Raw genomic sequence first — 14621 nt, 5'->3', positions numbered from 1 at the left:
CTTCTCCCCCCCACGGATTATACAGAGTACATTAGAGACTATAAATAATTGACTCATGTGATGTACATTATGTAAGTGATAATGTACACAGAACATTATAAAATTATTAGTGTGCAGAGTTTTAAAACTATATAAAAAGACAAGGCTCCTTCTTTAAGTGGAAATCTAATGTCCATATCATTTACATTACAGATGATTTTATTGTCCTGTAATATGCCTGAGGCCAAAAAAAAAAACCTAGACATGCCATATAAAAAGTGTTTAAAATGAAAACTAAAATGTTTTTTGGTCAATTTCGGTTGACTTTTTTTACAAGCTCATAATCTAATGTTTCAAAACAAAATTGCTTAATTTATATAAAACCTTTTTTTTTTTTTTGCACATAATCATCCAGGTTGGAATTACAATCCTTTGGCCCATTTCACATAGACATTCTGATCCGGTCCGCCTGTCAGTTTTTCAGGCGGACACCATCAAAACCTCAATTCTTCTCTATGGAGCGGCAGGAGTAAATGGACAGAAGATGTCACCTGCGACAAAACACGTAGGGCAAAGCGACGTCAGAATGTCATCCCGTGTTCCCGGAAGTGCAGGTTGTCTTTGCCGTATGTTGGCCGTCGAGAATTTTAAATGCTATGTTTTTTTTTCTATTGATGTACGTGCAACTTTTTTTTTTCTTTATAAAAGCTAACTAAAGGATTTTACACTATGCAGAGATGTATTTTTCCTATCCTTTTGATGACTCCTTGGGGATGATGCTGAGATGTCTACTACAGTTTGAATACCTTCCCTTGAGGGAATCCTTTAGAAAAACCCTGGGCAGGTTGCTTGGCTACATGCTCTGTTGCTCTCGCTTTAAGTAGAGGGTCCTGCGAAGTCAGTAAGCTTGTCCTTTTTACTAAGTCGGTGTTGTCACGGCTTGGATGCTGCAATAGTGGTGACAGATGTTCACAGCTCACACGAACATTTATGAAGAGGATCCTAACCTTGCACTTTATTTTCTGGATTTGGACTTTATTTTGTGTGGCTGTCCCCTAATAGAAAAAATAACATAGACACTTCTAATATTTCTAGGAGTATCACTGTTTTTTAGCACGGCTCTTGTGATATTCAATCTGAATTGGCTCTGTGTTAATATCTCACAGCAGAGTCGCTGCTTGCTTATATCACTATTTGTGGGACCCTTTCATTTTTCTAAGCGCAGTTTTAATTGAGAATTATATATTCCGTGTACATCCACCTACATCCAATCCGATCCACCAAAAACAGATGGATGGGGATCTGATCGGATGGCAGTCCTACAGAGGCTGCTCAGGAGAGGTCTGTGTCCACTTTGCATGAGCGGACTGGACAGAGACCTGTGATCTGACTGCTCAGTGGGTGTCAGAAGAGAGATTCCTTGCTGAGCAAGAGGACCGCAGCTGCAGTCCACCCCATGCGAAAGGGGTCTTAGTTTGAAAAGCATGCTTTCTACATTAGGATCGGGCAGCACTGGCTACATGCTGGAAACATCCCGTGTATGGAGGAGTCAGTCAAAATGGTTCCTTTGACTGTCAGGAAACTTGTGCTGAGTCACTGACTCAAAGAAAGAAAGTACAGAAACAGAACTCTAAAGCCTCATACACACGATCAGATTATCGAACGATCTGTCGTCCGTTTTTTGTTGCATGCTGGTCTCATGTGGAAAGTGAAGAGGTTACTTTCATACAAAAATTCCTGTATGACAGAATTTAACTTCAGAAGTGATGTCATGTGTTGAATTGTTTTGTATGTGTTCTTTCATTTCTGAGCATGTCTAGTCTTGCTCTTACGATTTTTTTCGGATGAAAACTGTACTAATTAAATGAAAGTCGGACGTTGTGTTGGCATACGATAAAAATTTTATAGCCTGCACAAGTGCACATCCAGTTTTTGTTGTCCAAAAATCCGTATTCGGCTGTCGAAAGCACCATACTAACAATCCAAAAATCAGCAGATCGTTCGTCGGATGAAATTATCCTTCCGATTTTCGTATTGTGTGTATGGGCCTTAAGAGGTCAGCAATGAAAGCCTATTAAAGAGGTTGTAAACCCTCTCTTGGAACTTGTACCTATAGGTACTGTAAATATCTCTTACACTTGCACTGTTTAGGAGATATTCACTTTTAATGCAGCCAATGACGTCATCGGCGGCGGCGCATGCACTCTGAAGGAACGGCCGGCCCTGTGCCGTAAACGGCGACACGCCTCCGGCCAAACAGATAGCCGGAGGACGCGAACCAGGACGGCCGAACAGATCGGCCATCCTGTCACTGAGCGGGCGGCACTGCGGGGGCAGCGCCTAAGGTAAGCATTTCATAATGAGCTAGTATGCGATTCATACTAGCTCATTATGCCTCTTACAGGGTTTTTCTTTTTTTTTTTGGGGAGGGTTTGCTTCCTCTTTAATTACTGGCAGCAATAATTTCATTTAATTCTCTTAGAAGAAAGTGGTGTGTCTCATTCTCTGCTGTGTGTGATCTGATCTCCCTGCCATCCAGCACCAACTTTTATCTAAACCTATAGGAAGCCGATTTTCTTATTTAGTGCCGGTTCACATATATGTGATGCGGAAACCCTGCAAATCCACTGCGGGTTCCCGCATCACATTCAAATCGCAGGCAGTTCACATTGCCATATGCGAATCGCTGGGAGTGTCAATGCGAATTCAGCCATACAATCTGTATGGCTGAATTCGCATCGCACAGACAATGCACGAGATTTTCAGAGCAGTGCGCTCCGAATCACATGTGATGTCTGTCATCGCACTAATGTGAACCCGGGGATTACAGCTCACCCCTGGCTGGCTGCAGTAGTCAAATAGAAATTATTCATATGCAATGTTTGATATTCAGCCGATTTAAATGTTTTTGTAAATTTTAGTTTTTGGTTTTGAACCCCTCCTGGCTCCTGCGTGCTTAGATACCCAACTGCCACCCTCTCAAAGTCATGGCCAATAGGTTGCAATACCTAGACACACGTGCTCACCTGACCCCAGAAGCCCATTAGGAAGCTAGTAATTGGCCACTTTGGTCTCAAGCTCTACATTGTGGGGAGGCAGGGGTGTGCCCCCCCCGGGGTGTGCCCCCCTCCCCCCTACACCTAGCAATATTGGGAAATCAGCGGCAGAAAAATGCTGACATCAGAATTTTATAATTTTTTCTTTGACTGGTTTACTTAAAGCGGAACTTATCCCATTAGAACTTAATAAAATAATGTTGTTTAGCAAGGAACATACATTACACATTAATATTTATGCTACCAAAGTTAGTGTGTGCTGTAAAATTAATCCATTATTCTTGTTTTTTCTTGCTGGAAGCTGCCATTTTGCTGAAACCCACAGCCCCTGAATAGCAGTAAATCTATAGGCTTTGTCGGCAGATCGGCCTCTACAAATTCGGCACAGTGCCAAAAAGTAGAGAGCAATCAGACATACATAGAGCAGGGTGAGATAGTGTATTAGTGGATTTTAAACAGTATAAACACTTATTTTTAATATTTTACATAACTATACCTGCAAAAGGGGCCGACCTGCAGTGATCTACCCAGACTTAATTTTCTGACCACTGTTCCACTTTAAAGTGGTTGTAAACCCTTTCATTTACCTAGTGAAGTGACTGGCCTCAGGTGACACAGAGATTAAGTAAATCCTCCTACAAAAGTTGTATCTGTCCATCTGCAGCCCTCTCTCTCTACATCTGTTCAAAGTGCTAATTATAAAGCTTGTCTGAGAGTTCAGAAAAAAGGGGAAAAAAGCTTAAAAGCAGAGACACCCCCCCCCCCCCCCCGAAAAAATATTAAAAGTCAGCAGCTACACATACTGTAGCTGCTGACTTTTAGTAGTAGGACACTTACCTGTCCTGGAGTCCAGTGATGTCGGCACCGCAGCCGATCTTTCCATTGGCTGTCGGTTGCTGTCGCCGCCATTGCCAGTCAGGGAACCCGGCAGTGAAGCCTTGCAGCTTCACAGGGGCGGGTCCTTACTGCGCATGCGCAAAGCGCGCTGTGCATTTGGATTGGCTCGGCGGCGGGGGAAGGAAGAGGGGGCCAAACTTCCGAGGGACGGCGCCGCGGCGCTGTCTCCCGGAAGTGGGGAAGGATACCTGTCAAAAACAGGTACCCATTTCCCCCTCTCCCCTGAAAGGTGCCAAATGTGGCACCAGAGGGGGGGGGGTGGGGGAAGGAAGCAAATGAGCGGAAGTTCCACTTTTGGGTGGAACTCCACTTTAAGTTACATTCTTCAGAGCTCTGTGAGGAGAGCTCTTAAAGCTGATTGGAAGGAAGGGATACACCATCTTCACACAGAACAGAGGAACAGAGCTGAGGTTGCCAAACAGCTGGACTTCCCTCCACTGTCACCATTTTTCTCTTGGTGTCAGGAAAACTTGCCAGAAGTAGCTCATGCTGATGGCAGAGGAAGAAAGCAGCAGACAGAAATTAAACTTAGTGCTCTTAATTGGGATAAGTACACACTATATATGGATATGCTTTGTTCATATTTCATGTCTGAAGTTTACAACCACTTTAAAAGCCAGAAACACATCCCATTTACATTTGTATTCCGCAGATATTGTTAACTTTTTTTTCAATAAGAACATAAAACATTATTTGACCTGGGGTGCCCAAAGATTTGCATACAATTGCAATTAACTGTGCATGTAATATGAAGACTGTTATTTTTTTTTAATTATTATTATTATTATTATATACAGACATCTTTTCTTTACCCAGAAGCCAACTTGTCACAGCTGTCACAGGAGCAGAGAGGGTGACACATCTTTTGTACAGCCTCTTCATCAGCCTCTCCTTGGTTCAGCATCTTCTCCACTTCTTCCCAATTCCCAGAGGCGATATGCTGCCAGGGAACAGACACACAGTCAGCAGCAGGAAGAGGACATGAACACCGAGCTCTGTGCTGTGCTCAGCAAGATGGATACAGGGATTTTATTTTTTCTAAATGGTGTGACTTATTCCATCACTGATTCCAGAGCCTTAACCACTTTAGCCCCGGAAGATTTTACCCCCTTCCTGACCAGGCCCTATTTTGCGATTCGGCACTGCGTTACTTTAACGGACAATTGCGCGGTCGTGCGACGCTGTACCCAAACAAAATTTACGTCCTTTTTTTCCCACAAATTTATTTTGGTGGTATTTGATCACCTCTGCGCTTATTTTTTGCGCTATAAACAAAAAAAGAGTGACAATTTTGAAGAAAAAAATATATATATTTTTCACATTCTGCTATATAACATTCCCCCAAAAAAAATAAAAAATCCAAATTTTTTAACATTTTATGCCAATTTGTTTTATGCTATGCTACATATGTTTGGTAAAAAAAAAAGAAAACACGCAATAAGCGTATTTTGATTGGTTTGCGCAAAAGTTATCGTGTCTACTAACTATGGGAAAGTTTTATGTCATTTTTATTGTTTTTTTTTTCTTTTACTAGTAATGGCAGCGATCTGCGATTTTTTTGCGGGACTAAGACATTGTGGTGGACAGATCGGACCCCTGACATATTTGACACTTTTTGGGGTACCAGTGACATTACTACAGTAATCAGTGCTAAAAATATACACTGTTACTGTAATAATGACACTGGCAGGGAAGGGGTTAACAGTATAAGTGATCAAGGAATTAAATGTGACCCTAGGGGAGTGATTCTAACTGTGGGGGGCGTGGCTTCTGAGATGACCATAGAGACATGTGATACTATATAGCAGGATCACAGGGGCTCTGTGATCATCCCAGGGAGAAGAACGGTCAGCTGTGTTTCCAACAGCCGACCGTCCTTTTCTCTCAGCGGGGAACGATCGTGGGTTTCAGGCGGCAATCGGAGCCGCCTGACACACGCATCGGCTTCCCCGCTGAAGGGCGCCCCCTAGACTCCGAGAGCGAGCGGCGTACCTGTACGGCGATTTGCCCAGGAGCGGCTGCCTGCCACAGTACATCTGTGGCGGGCGGTCGTAAAACGAGTTAAAGAGAACCCGCAATCATTTCTAAACCGTTAAATGTTAAAGTGTAGCTATAGCTATACCTTATTTTAGAGCCAGTAACATAATCACTAGGACTCTGTTCTACCCTACGCAATGCAGATAGATTATAGCAGGTAGGAGGGGCTGCCAAGATGCTATACATATCGTCTTGAAAACACAGCACCCTCCAACAGTACTCCTCTCAAGAGGACTTAGCCCTAATGCAAACAACTTTGTCCTGTATGGTTAATAACACAAAGTGGATGTCTCACTAAACTATTGAGAGGTGTGTTTAAATAGAAGTATGGATTTAATATTTTTTGCAGATTCATACTTACCTAGGTGGATGCAGCATTGCTCCGATGCTGCATGTGTCCCCCACCGGCTCCAAGACTGAGAACCGAGCCATCAAACACCGCCGATTGCTCGGCTCCCAGGGCTCCTTGAGTAGAGAGCTGGTGACTGTCAGTCACTGCTCTCTGCTCTGCCCCCCCCCCCCCCCGTTCACTGAAGTGCTGGGGTGTGGAGGGGGGGCGGCTCAGGTTCGCAGAGAGCCTAAGCTGGGTGCTGGTCCAAGCATGCGAGATGATCCTAACCAAATTGTCGCGATCTTGCCCCGAGCCTGGAATGGCTCTGTGATATCAGCCAACAGCAGGCTTCAGCCTGCTATCTGCTGAAAATGGGTCACAGAACTGCACTCCTGTGATCCACAGGAGAAGTACAGCCAACAAGCTTTGGCTGTACTTCTTTAAAGTGATTGTAAAGTCTCGTTTTTTTTCTAATAAAATAACAAACATGTCATACTTACCTGCACTGTGCCTCCTCTTCTCGAGTCCCTGGCTGAAGCTCCTGGCTCCTCCCTCCTGTTGAGTGCCCCCACAGAAAGCAGCTTCCTATGGGGGGCACCCGAGCCAAGCCGCAGCTCCGTGTATCCATTCAGACATGAAGCCGCAGTTCGGCCCCACCCCCTCTCTCTCCTCATTGACTGAGTTTGAGTGACAGCAACAGGAGCCAATGGCACCGCTGCTGTGTCTCAGCCAATAAGTAGGTAGAGTCCTGGACGGCCAAGGCATTCGTGGACATTGCTGGATTGAGATGGGGCTCAGGTAAGTATTGAAGGGGGGGGCATAGAATGCATTAGGACAAAAAACCTTCTGACTTTACAACCATTTTAAGTGCTCTGTGGGAAGATGGGGCTTGCTTGAGCACTGACTTGGAGTCAAGATTTGCAGACTGAGCATGCTCCAGAGGTTTATTTTCCTCAACAGGTGCAAAATAAAATAAAAAGGAATAACTTGTTATATAGTTCCTAACTTCAAGCTGGAAAACGTGGATATTCACCTTGAACATGCAGTCGATGGGTGCGGATGGGACTCTGGACATCAAGTTCATCCTCTGCCATAAGAACGATTTATCGTTCCCATCAGATTCCTGCAACACACAATCCATCATGAAATAAAATGAAGGCAGATAAAGAAGACAAAACATCGCAGCCATAAGCAAAAAAAAAAAAAAAAAAAAAGAAGAAAAGAAAAGCCATTAAGGGGACTGTTGCTTAGGCAGAACTGGGCCCCCGCATCTCTCCTTGATCTCCATGATCACATGCCTAATGGTTTGGACATCGTCACATATCCGGACACTAAAAAGATGTGGACCTAATTTTCTTTACACATGAACTGTATAGAAAATTCTGTGTAAAGGAGCTGAGGCTTCATTTCTTCCCTAGAAATACCAATCCTATGTTAATTACTTTTTCATTGACTTCAATTTCTATTTAAGAACTGGCTCCTGCCAAGCTGTTTGGATGCAGAGTGGTAATACAGGCATTGGTCTGAGGGTTGGATGTAGGAAAACATACTTTATTTATTCAGTAGTGCTCACTATATGGTTTTTATATGTAATGCTGCAGTGGATGAGAGATGAGGGCATTGTTGGAGGGCTACAATGTTCTAATTATCAGGGAACTCCGCATACAATGATCACCCCCATTCCATTACTGCTGTGCATGTGACGTCAGTAGGGAAAAAAAAAAAAAGTAATTTCAAAATTCAATACTTGGCACCCACAGTTTCCTTTTACTGAGGATAACAGTCTTGTGTTTTCGGTGTATACTGTTGCTGCTGGACACAGTCCTTCTTTAACCACTTGCCTACTGGGCACTTTCACCCCCTTTCTGCCCAGGCCAATTTTAATAAAACAAAATTTTTTATCATTTTTTTGAGACAGAAAGCTTTTTTTTTTGGTGGTATTTAATTACCATCGGGTTTTTTATTTTTTTGTTTAACCACTTTACCACCGGAGGATTTCGCTTTCTTACGTCTGAGCCACTTTTTGCGATTCGGCACTGTGCGACTTTAACTGACAATTGCACGGTCGTGCGACGCCATACCCAAACTAAATTTACGTCCTTTTTTTCCCCACAAACAGAGCTTTCTTTTGGTGGTATTTGATCACCTGTGCGATTTTTACTTTTTGCGCTATAAACAAAAAAAAAGCGTAAATTTTGAAAAATAACAATATTTTTCCACATTTTTTTATATGAAATTCCACCCCAAAAAAATGTAAAAATCAAAATTTTTGGCCAATTTGTTTTATGCTACATATGTTTGGTAAAAAAAAAAAAAAATCACAATAAGCGTATTTTGATTGGTTTGCACAAAAGTTATTGCGTTTACTAACTAAGGGAAAGTTTCTGTCATTTTTTGGTGTTTTTTTTTTTTTTAACGAGTAATGGCGGCGATCTGCAATTTTTTTTGCGGGACTGCGACATTGTGGCAGACAGATCGGACCCCTGACCGACATTTTTGACACTTTTGGGGGTACCAGTGACATTACTACAGTAATCAGTGCTATATATATATGCACTGTTACTGTAAAAATTACACTGGCAGGGAAGGGGTTAATTTTATTGGAGAGGGAGGGGTTAATGTATGCCTGGTGCTTACTAATGTGTGTGGGGGGGAGGTGACTATGTGACACAAGGACAGATCCAGGGTTCAGCTATGCTGAACCCTGCAATCTGACCCTGCCTGTCACTTAGGAGATCCGCCCGCTTGTGTTTACACAAGCAGGCGGATCTCCAGACTCGATTCCCCGACGATCGGGGAAGAGCAGCGGTGATCGCCGCTGCTCCTCCCCTGGCCCGACTCCCGCTGTGACTGAACACAGCGGGAGCGAGCCTCCGGCGGCGGCGAGAAGGGGGATTGTCTGGCGACGTAGGTCTACGTCGCCAGACAATAACCAACCGCTTTGCCGCAGTAGTGCTCGAGTGAGCAGACGGCAAGTGGTTAACAAACGAAAAAAAAGATCAAAAATGTAAAAAAGGAAAAAAAATGTTTTCTTAGTTTCGGTTATAAAATGTTGTAAATAAGTAATTTTTCTCCTTCTCTGATATGCGCTGATGAGGCGGCATTGATGGGCAGCACTTATGGACACTGATAAGCAGCACGGATGGGTGGCAATGATAGTTGGCACTGACAGGCATCGCTGGTGGGAAATGATTGGCAGCACTGATAAGCAGGACACTGATGATCAGTGCCCTGATTGTCAGTGGCGATGTCCCCGCTGAGGAATGCTTACTAGCTCTCCTCTTCTCATGCGCTGTCAGTGTGTGAAGAAGAATGCCGATAACTGGCCTTTTCCGTTTACACTGTGATTGGACACAGCTGATCACATGGTAAAGAGCCTACGTCATAGGCTCTTTACCGTGATTGGTGACGTGCTGTGTCCCAGGGACATGGTACACCACTGATCGCCACGCTGCGCATTCCCGCAGGCATGTATGCACAGCGAGAATGGGAGGACATGATACGATATGACGTCCTCCCAGAATGAGAGTGCTCCCACCCATCTGTCATTTCAATATATGGCGGGCGGGAATCAGTTAAACTCCTCATTCAAACTCCACATTACTTTAAAATCTACTGCAGGACTCTCAAACTGTGCAACAGCAATAAAACAACACCTCTCTCTGCAATTTATATCCAGTGCATTTACGCAGCTTGCTCCACTAATGCACCAATTACCCCACGCACAGGAAAACAAGAGGAGGAAAACCATATATTACAACTAAGTGTTCAGAGAGATGAAATATTCATTTTTGAAAAAAGGCTGCCCATTACTAAAGAGCATTGATTGGATTTTTTATTACAGATAATGGCAAAGGTTTTGTGAAAACAATGAGAAATTGAACAATTCTGTACTCATTTGATTTTTAAATCAGAATTCCGGCCTAAACTTAAGTAGTCTTAAAACTGTTTACTTCCCTCTCCTAACACCTAAGCTGACTAATCTGTGTAAAAAAAAAAATACATATATACCAACTTATTTTCAGCCCTCTCTGGCCCGGTCACATGATCCTGAGTCAACCAGAGGTAGCTGTAGGGGAGAGGAGAGAGCGCTGTAATGCCTGGGAGCGGTGATGTCACCATAGGTTCCCCATGTCCTAGTCATTGGCAACGCTCCCTTATCTCCCCTGCAGCTGCTGCTGACTGACAAAGGGGAGCAGGACCATGTGACCGGGATGAAAATAGGTAAATATATACAGCTTTCTTACACAGGTTAGTCAGCATAGGTCTTAGGAGGGAGCATTTTTAGGACTAGTCAAGCTCAGTCTGAAATTTTACAGCCCCAGAAGATTTTACCCCCTTCCTGACCAGGGGGTATTTCGCAATTCGGCACTGCGTGACTTTAAACGGACAATTGCGCGGTCGTGCGATGCTGTACCCAAACGAATTTGACGTCCTTTTTTTCCCCACAAACAGAGCTTTCTTTTGGTGGCATTTGATCACCTGTGCAATTTTTTGATCATGCGCTATAAACAAAAAAAGAGCGACAATTTTGCAAAAATAACAATATTTTTCGCATTTTTTTATATGAAATTCCCCCCCCAAAAAAAATGTAAAAATCAAAATTTTTTTACATTTTTGGCCAATTTGTTTTCTGCTACCTAGGTTTGGTAAAAAAAAAAAAAATCACAATAATCGTATTTTGATTGGTTTCGCAAAAGTTATTGCGTTTACTAACTAAGGGAAAGATTTTTGTCAATTTTTTTTATTGCGGCGATCTGCGATTTTTTTGGCGGTACTGCGACATTGCGGCGGACAGATCGGACCCTTGACTGACATTTTTGACACGTTTGGGGGTACCAGTGACATTACTACAGTAATCAGTGCTATACATATGCACTGTTACTGTAAAAATGACACTGGGAGGGAAGGGGTTAACTTTATTGGAGAGGGAGGGGTTAAGTGTGTCCCTAGGGGCGTGTTTCTAACTGTCATTGGATGTGGCTTGTGATGTAAAAGCACAGATCAACGGTCCTACATAGCAGGACCGAGTGATCTGTGCTTTTACACAGGGGGGGGAATGACAGGCGGCTTTGTTTACACTAGCCGCCTGCCTTTCTCCCTCTCTACCCGACTATCGCGAATGACCGGCGGACATCGGGTCCGCCGGTCACACGTGCCGGCTTCGTCGGGTACGAGCGGGGGCGGGAGCGCGCCTCCGGCGGCGTGCACTCGCCCCCTATTCGCTCCCAGGCTAGTGACGTACTGGTACGTCACTTTGCCTGGGAGGGGCTGACCGCCGCCGTATATAGTCGGGCGGCGGTCGGCAAGTGGTTAATCATTTGCAGCAATAACCATTAAAACGTCATTGTTTTGCTGTATACTCACAGCTGCTGTTGCCGAAAGATTTCCTTGTCGAATAAATTCGATAGCAGCCTCAAAAGAGGTCAGACAATACCCCAGTTCATCCTTGGCTGTACTGCAGAATCTGAAATTCTTGATATAACTCAAGTTTGCAATCCTGGAAAATTTAAAAACAAAAAAACAAATTCAGATAGTGAAAAGAAACAGATTAACACAAAATGCTTCAATTGACCCCTGACCTCTTATCAATCCGAAGAGTCAGGTTCATTGTAAATAAAGCTAAATAGAGGGGGAAATAGTCTGCACATTAATTTGAAGCTGAAGTATAATCTGCTTATATATTGCCTTCCTTGGTTCCTCTTTTCCTCTCATCAATATGCTTTTGGAAGTTTTAAATAGAACCTATTTTCATTACATACTTTTTTTTTTTTTTTTAGACCCAGTACCGTCATCGCTAGATCTTTGTACTTCTCTATGCAGTACAGACAGATCATAGCTGATGGGAGGGGACAGTGCTGTATATAGCTTCCTGAAAACATCACAGCACCCTGCCTCTGTACTCCTCAGACCTGATGTAAGTTATGCAACTATCAAAACACCTTGACAAGTGAGTGTCAGTTTGGAACAGTGGGCTTTCCTAGGCAGAAAGCATTGCAACTGAAATTTATAAAATGAAAGGGGAGGGGCAGGAACAGTCAGGCTGGACCTCCTCCAGCCAGAAAATGAGGCGGGCTCTATCGGACTTGCTGCAGCTTTTAATGCACATTGTGAAAAGCTCACAGTGTGCAGTGAATTCAGCAATTTCAGTACAGTAGAGGAGCCTGCACAATGATACAAGACTGAAGTGATGGCTGGGGTTCCCCCTCGAAGAATAAATATTTAAAGGCTAAGTTTATCTTTCTGAAAAAAAAAAAATGAATAAATAATAATTGCACAAATTTTTACAGAAAAAAAAAAAAAAAATATGTGCATTTATTATTTTCCTCACAGGAGCCTACAGAGCAATGCACCGGCGATCAGTGGATTCTGGGTGCAATGTCCGGCTCCTGCAGATCCATTCTCCAGCATTCTTACCCATATCTCTCTACAGGCTTTCTGTTTGAAAACTGGAGGAAGCGTCAAACTAAGAGGACGCTCATCAGCACCCTCACAGTCCACAGAGAAATACAAGCCGTCTGTTGCCGTGGCAGATGGGACTTGTGGTTTCTTCATTTACAGATTCCTGTGAATGAATGGCCGAACCCAACTCTTGCCCTAGCCCTCTCTTCCTTTGACAGCAGGTGGGGGTTCCTCTCCCCGCAGTTGCTGTCACATTTAAAAAAAAAAAAAAAAAAAAAAAAAAAAAAAAAAAAAAATCGGCAAATCTGTGCGGGGCTCTGCCCGAACCGCCACGCCGATTTTAAAATGTGACAGCGACTGCAGGGGAGAGGAACCCCCACCTGCTATCACACGGAAGGGGAGATAGGAGTAGAGTGAGGGGGGGGGTCTTTGTGAAAATATTACACCCTAAATTTGAGTGGAACATGTTTAAAATGTGAATCTTTCCCTTTAAACTCTTCACAATCATGACTGTCTGGAACTAGTTTTCAAGGAGGCTCTAATTTTGGGGTCAGTCCAACCTAAAATGAATTAGTTTTTTTGGTTGATGCTGGAAAATTTAAACTATCCAGTGGGTTCCGTCTGGCACTCTGGTGGGTAGATATCCATGGCTGCTTTCCCAGATCTGCACACATGATGACAACAGTGTGAGAAAATTTCAAAGTGGGTACAAACAGAGGCGAGAACTGTAACAAGGCTTTCTCGCTGATGCAGCCAAGAGATACAAATCATCAGCCGCTAATTTTTCCTCTACCAAATTCCAATTATAACTGAAATATCACTTTTGGCTGGATTCTGTGAATATTTAGGCCTCATGGACGCAGGCCAAAGACTGTAGACCATGAATAGGTCTTTGTTTATGCGGACTGAGTTTCCAGATGCTTCCTGAAGGTACCTGACAGGTGTGTAGGCAGGTAATTCACCCGCACCCACATGTCAAGTTGGAATGAGCGACCGTGTCTGTGTGTTCCTATATACTTATAGTACTCAGCATTAATGAGTACACTCCTTTTGAAAAGTAAGATTTGAATCAATATCTCAAATACAAGAGCAATTCCCAAAATTATTTAATAAATTGGATTTTTTACTTCCCGTTAAATCAAATTCTCTGATGTTCATTGACAAACACAGCTCCTGATCGGCATAACCATTGCGTTATACCGCCCCCTACAGTAGTAGGACACTAGACAGAAAAGGGATCTGGCTACGCCTATGGGCAGTCCCAGGGGGTATACTCCCTCTCTCTGCTATAGGTACTCAGCTTTGTTACAAGCAGTGTCAGAAGATTTACAACTCCACAGAGGGGTGGCTGCTGTGTCCGTCAATGAACATGGATTTTATAGTAAGTCAAAAATCCCATTTTCTCTTTCGTTCATAGACGGACACAGCTCCCTACATAACCATTGGAAAGTCCCAAAGCAGTGTTAAACATGAGGGGTGGGAACAGCAAAAAAAATTCCCAAGGCTAAACAGTAGCCAACCAGGCAACCGAAGCTCACCTGAAAAACACAATACACCCTCAAAGAGGATCAAGTCCTCTAAACAGCAGACTGCAAAACCTTGTGGCCAGAAGAAGCATCCGCAGATGCCAACACATCCACTTTATAGAACTTTGTGAAAGTGTGCACCGACGACCAGGTGGCCGCCTTGCAAACCTGCGTCACTGGCGCCTGATGACGGGAGACCCAGGAGGCACTGAGTGCCCAAAAAGAAAGGAGGAACCTGACCCCTGATGGAATAGGCCTGAACCACCGTCTGTCGCCCCCCTGTAAGACCCTTAATGAAGTCATTCAGGGTAGCTCCAAACAGGTGATCTCCTTGAAAAGGAAGATCAGTCAAGGCCTTTTTAGAAGTTTGGTCCGCAGACCAACATTTAAGAC

The 14621-nt window shown here is 43.7% G+C and overlaps 1 protein-coding gene across 1 annotated transcript in view; it reads right to left on the bottom strand.

The window, feature by feature from the left end:
* Positions 1–14621, bottom strand: part of ANKRD27 (ankyrin repeat domain 27) — a 92152-nt gene that overhangs the window by 33654 nt on the left and 43877 nt on the right. The window contains exons 11-13 of the mRNA XM_082269946.1: positions 11668–11800; positions 7334–7423; positions 4745–4872 (exon numbers count right to left, since the gene is read on the bottom strand). Of these exons, the coding sequence (XP_082126072.1) occupies positions 4745–4872; positions 7334–7423; positions 11668–11800 (351 nt within the window). The remainder of the gene's footprint in view (positions 1–4744; positions 4873–7333; positions 7424–11667; positions 11801–14621) is intronic.

This window comes from Pelophylax lessonae, assembly GCF_965119305.1.
Source record: "Pelophylax lessonae genome assembly, chromosome: 10".
Lineage (NCBI taxonomy): Eukaryota > Metazoa > Chordata > Amphibia > Anura > Ranidae > Pelophylax > Pelophylax lessonae.
The sequence above is the reverse complement of the archived record's forward strand: the minus strand, read 5'-3'. Positions and strand labels throughout refer to the sequence as shown.